This window comes from Chaetura pelagica, unplaced genomic scaffold, assembly GCF_000747805.2.
Source record: "Chaetura pelagica isolate M959 unplaced genomic scaffold, ChaPel_1.0 scaffold676, whole genome shotgun sequence".
Lineage (NCBI taxonomy): Eukaryota > Metazoa > Chordata > Aves > Apodiformes > Apodidae > Chaetura > Chaetura pelagica.
This window is the reverse complement of record NW_009953724.1, coordinates 1,229,239-1,234,203: the sequence shown is the minus strand read 5'-3', so window position 1 is coordinate 1,234,203 and position 4,965 is coordinate 1,229,239. Positions and strand designations below refer to the sequence as shown.

Here is a 4,965-nt window from a genome sequence, read left to right as displayed (position 1 = left end):
TCCCTCCCGTGAGGGGCCGTGGGGCCGGCCTGGGCCCCTGTCCGCTCCTCTGCGGTTTCACCCAGCCCCGGTCAGTAGCGCCGTGCCCTGTGCTTAGTGACCCTCCCGCGAGGTTCCCCTGTCCCCGTTCATGGGCTAGATGAGCCCTCACACCTGGTGGTTCCCAAAGCAATCGGATTTTATAAAAGGGCGTGGGGTAAGGGGTTAAAACTTGAGGGGATTGTCGCCCTGTGCTCAGCACTGGGGAGGCCACACCTGGGGTGTTGGGTCCAGTTTGGGCACCTCAATCCCAGAGAGATCTCGAGGGGCTGGAGCCAGGACAGAGGAGGCAACGGAGCTGGGGAAGGGCCTGGAGAATCAATATGATGAAGAACTTGAAGGAGCTGGGAATGTTCAGTGTGAGGAAGAGGAGGCTGAGGGGAGAGCTCATCAGTCTCTACAATTACCTGAAAGGTCATTGTAGAGAGGTTGGTGCTGGTCTCTTCACAGGTAATTGGTGACAGAACAAGAGGGAAGGGCTTCAAGCTGCACCAGGGCAGGTTCAGACTGGACATTAGGAAAATAAATTTCACAGAAAGAGTGGTCAGACACTGGAACAGGCTGCCCAGGGAGGTGGTGGAGTCACCATCCTTGGATGTGTTGAAAGGTGGTTTGGATGTGGTGTTGGTGGAGATGGTTTAGGGGAGAACTTTGTAGAGTAGGGATGATGGTTGGAGCCGGTGATCCCAAGGGGCTTTTCCAGCCTGAATAGTTTCTATGATTCTATGAACTACCAGTTGGAACCTGTCAGATGGGCGGAGGACACTAGATGGAGCTACGGGCTCTGCTGAAATACAGTGGGTGGGGGACCCAGGAGAGGGGAAAGCTGCCTTGGAGAAGTGTTGGGCAACAGGACTCATCCAGAAGTGAAAACAGAAACAGTTTACTAGGGTATTTGCATCAGTAGAATTAAAGTGCCAGCTTTGAGATTCAAAGCTCCAACCTGCTGAAGCCGTAAATTCTAAGAAGACACTTAGGAGCAAGAAAAAAAATACTAATTCCTGCAAGACCCACTGCAGAACAACTGTGGAGTATGCAGTAGAAATACTGGTTAGCAAGCAAAAAGACACTCTGGGGCCCTGTGCCACTGAGGGCTCAGCTTTGTATTAATTTGCAGAGCTTGGTGGATAATCTCTAACGAGTCTGTGTGAATCAGTCCCTGCTGTTACACTTACCTTGCCTGTTCTCTCCATGGTCTGGGCTTTATTTAATAGACCAATTTGCAATATCAGCTTCTAGTTGTTGATTATTTAATTATTTTTTTTAGCATCAGGTTTACCTGATGGCAAGTCTGCAAACAAAGGCAGCTAAAGAGGAGCTTTTTTCCAAAAACTGGGGGTTTAAAAGTGGAAGCTGAGTCCCTGGACAGGGCAAGTTGAATCAGCATTGAAGCAGCTGCTATTAGGCAGCATGGGATTGTTCCTGGAAAACTTCAGTCCACAGCAAATTAAACAACTATTATAGTGGCAGTGCAGTGGAAATACAGTGATTTAATTTTTTTTTTTTCTTAAGAAGGTGATTTTACTTGGTCAGCATAAGCTTGGGTTTTGCTGACAGGAACCAGCCTGGCTTGTGGGGGCCTCCCAGACTGTGTCAAGATAAGACAAATTTCTCTGGTAAATCAGCACACTGTGAGTTTTCCAGTTTGAGCAATTCTATTGTGGTTGAGGCAGCAATTCTGCCAATACCAGTACTCTACCAATCTACAATTGCTTGTTCTGCTTCAGTGAAACAAAGCAAACATCATTGCTTTGAATTTCTGCAAATGGAAAGTAAACACAGTTTGCTAGAAGTAGGTTTGGCTGATAATGTTATAAAATAACAGTGAGATGGGGTTTATCTCTTCTAAAGATCTTGATTTTGAGACAGTGGGACATGCTCCAAAAATGTCCTTAGTTGTCCAGAGACAGAAACAGGAAGGCAACTGCTTTATATTTTTAGGAAAGAAAATAAAATTGGCACCTTCAGGCCCTTCTGAATGATCATATCAATCATTGCTGCCACAAAAAAAAAAAAAAGGAAAAAGTTAGAGAACTAGGACAAGTCAAATATTTGTAACAAGATTTAGGAACTTCACAAACAGCTGTCTTAATATTTAGTTTGGAATTCCAACTGTGCTCCAGTTCCATAGCAAAAAGAATTGCAAATAATTGCATTTAGTTACTGCACAAAAATAAAAATGACCTGTTCAAGAGATACATTCACATCTTGGAACAATCAGATCAAGTCATGGCCCCAGTCTCTGGCCATGTCACTCTGGGGAGGGTCAGTTTTGTTTTCAGGATGTGACAGTTGGTGGCAGGTGACAGTACTGGGAAGAAGCACAAGACCAAAAGCTTTACAGCTGGAGGCTCTGTGATCAATTCAGTTAGACAAGATTGCCCCAAACAGGAGTTAAAATACCCTACTAACAGTTTTTCTGTTCTACAAACAGTTTGGAGCCCTCTGATGGCCACAGCAGCTGGAACTGAAAGGCTGGCAGTGATTCAGGACACCCCCAACACAATAAATCCAGGCTGTGATGACACTGCTGCATTTTCTTCAACCCCTGCTCAGCCATCCAAGTGAGTGATTCCATCAAATGTAAGATGTGTGAGTGAAATAGTGAAGCTGTTTCTCAGAGCCTCCTGTTCTTCTATTAAAACCAGGATTTCACTCCTGGATTCCTTGACCCTTCCTGTCTCTCCTGTCAGGCAGTGTGTTCAGGGTTGCTTTGATTTGCACACTTGAGACAATCAGCCCCTGAATGGCTTACAATGCTGCTCTGTGCTCCCACTCACTGGGCTGGGAATATCCTTGGGAATTTCTCTGTTGCATTGCTGCACACCCACCAGTGTCACTCCTGCAAAAAGACATCGCTTTCTTTCAGTTACTACCACAAAAAGAATTCTAAAAATAGTTCAAGCTCAGTCTGCATTAGAGAACAAAGCATTTCAGGAGGTGGGTTGTACCAAAATAGCTGGATGAAGCCTCACTTGCCTTCCCATGCTCCCTTCTTTAATTAGAGAACTTCTCAGACTTTGTGTAGGATGAAGCATTCTAACCAGTAATGAACCTCAAGCCATTCTTGGCATGAGAGTGAAAATACATTGAGTTGATTTGGAAGTGGGTGGGTTACCAAGCTTTTAAGAATGTTTTAAAATACTTGAAAAGAAAAGGTAACGTTTTATCTCAAACCTTAGGTATGTGGCACTAGAAACATGAAAGATGAGTAAAGATAAATACAAATTTGACATTTCCTGTACTATCCATCATGTATAAAATTGACTACAAACCTGTTTCACATACATCATAACAAACCCAGGTTCAGCCTGAGTTTGTAGCTTGCACATCCAAATTTTTCCTTCCAGTTTATTATCAGTCAGTGCTGAGCAGAAGCAGCTCAAAACTCTGAGAGGAATTAAAAGCTCCACAACACGAGTGTGCATCTTGTCTCCCAATGAATGGCCTTGATTTACTGAGTCTCACTGTGGTTCTGATTACTTAGATGCCTCCATCAGTTGATTTCAGTTATATGAAAGGTGTCCAGACCTTCTGTTTTTCCTCCCAGAGATGGAAAGCAGGATTAACTTCCATCTGTAGACAAAATAACAGCCCATCCCTACTCCAAATGCATCTCTTTGCCGAGGAGTCTCACGTCCACGTAAATAAGAATTCCATCTCACTTCACTCACAGGGAGATGGGGCGTTCCCAGTTATCTGTTCTGCATGTGGATATCCACAGGGATGAAGGTCACTGTGGGATGGTGGGACAAGCTAGTGCTGGTGTGTCCTAGGGGAGGTGGCATTGCTGCTTTGGTAGCTTTGGGTTCTAGCTCCCGCTTCACTCTCATGCGTCTGTAAAGGGAAGAATGAAACTGTCACCAGGGCTGGCACTGGGGTGGTGTATCCCATGGGAAGTATTGGGAAGGTTCCCAAGGAGCAGGTTACATCAAACAGCTGTGGAAAATTCAATAGTATCCAGGATTTAATCCCAAAGATACTAAATGGTGAGTTAGTGCGTCTAGAGCATGTAAGCCCAACCCAATACCCTTCTCAAGCTCCTCCCTGGAAGCCTTGGTGCACACAAGAAACCTTCCCTGTGCCAACAGGAATCCCTAGAAGGAGCTTCCATCAGGCATCCTTCAGCAAGAAGCTCTCTGCTTACTAGCAGTTCAATCACAGAACACTGATGGTGAGATTCAGGACACTTAAATCAAGCAGCACATCATAGTTTGGATTCTCCTGGGAACCTCCAGCAAGAGCTACTGAAAAGTCCTGTTAGATGAGAGTCCACCTCACAGGGACTTGGGTTCATCTTGCCTTGTCTCAGTGCAGCACAGAACTTGGCCACCTACCTGTTGTATGTTTTCAAGGTGAGCAGAACCACTGTAAAGATAACAACGACTCCTACTACGATGGCAGCAACTATTGCTCCAGAGCCTAGGAGAGAAACAAAGGGGAAAAAAAGTCTTTATTTGCAAAGTTGTCACAGTTACTGTTTGAAGTTTGTTAAGTTCAAAGTCCACTTTAAAAAAAGCCACCACCCCACTGTTCTTACTTTGATAGAGACTTTGTTCTTGAGACTTTGCTGTCACATTTACTGAGAACTGAGTGTTATTGATTACTGGTGTGGCTGTCGTCATCTTGATTCAGCTACAGAAGGGGAAAAAAAAACAACACAAAGGAGAAGGAGTTCATAAAATATTAACCAAAATTTGACAGTGATAATTAAAGATTCAGAGCTAATGAAGTGCAGGAGCACGGAACTGAAGTTCCTAATGTGAAAATCTGGCCCTGCTGAAGCCAAGGAAAATGTTGCTATCTGAGTAATTTGCCTTAAAATATGCACTGCTCAGTATTAATAGGATAAGATATAAACATAATAATGCATTATTACCAATACACAATTGCTGTTATACAAGTTTTGGATAAATACAGAAGTGC

The 4,965-nt window shown here is 44.2% G+C and overlaps 2 protein-coding genes across 2 annotated transcripts in view; both read right to left on the bottom strand.

The window, feature by feature from the left end:
* SRRM1 (serine/arginine repetitive matrix 1) overlaps positions 1-1,232 on the bottom strand; it is a 19,325-nt gene extending 18,093 nt beyond the window's left edge. Inside the window, exon 1 of the mRNA XM_010000637.1 lies at positions 1,215-1,232. Coding sequence (XP_009998939.1) covers positions 1,215-1,232 — 18 coding nt within the window. The remainder of the gene's footprint in view (positions 1-1,214) is intronic.
* A 2,502-nt stretch (positions 1,233-3,734) lies between these two features.
* On the bottom strand, positions 3,735-4,664 carry NCMAP (noncompact myelin associated protein). The gene is made up of 3 exons (XM_010000636.1): positions 4,580-4,664; positions 4,377-4,461; positions 3,735-3,876 (listed from the first exon to the last, which is right to left on the bottom strand). The coding sequence occupies exons 1-3, from the start codon at positions 4,662-4,664 to the stop codon at positions 3,735-3,737; spliced, it is 312 nt and encodes a 103-aa protein (XP_009998938.1).
* Positions 4,665-4,965: the final 301 nt, after the last annotated feature.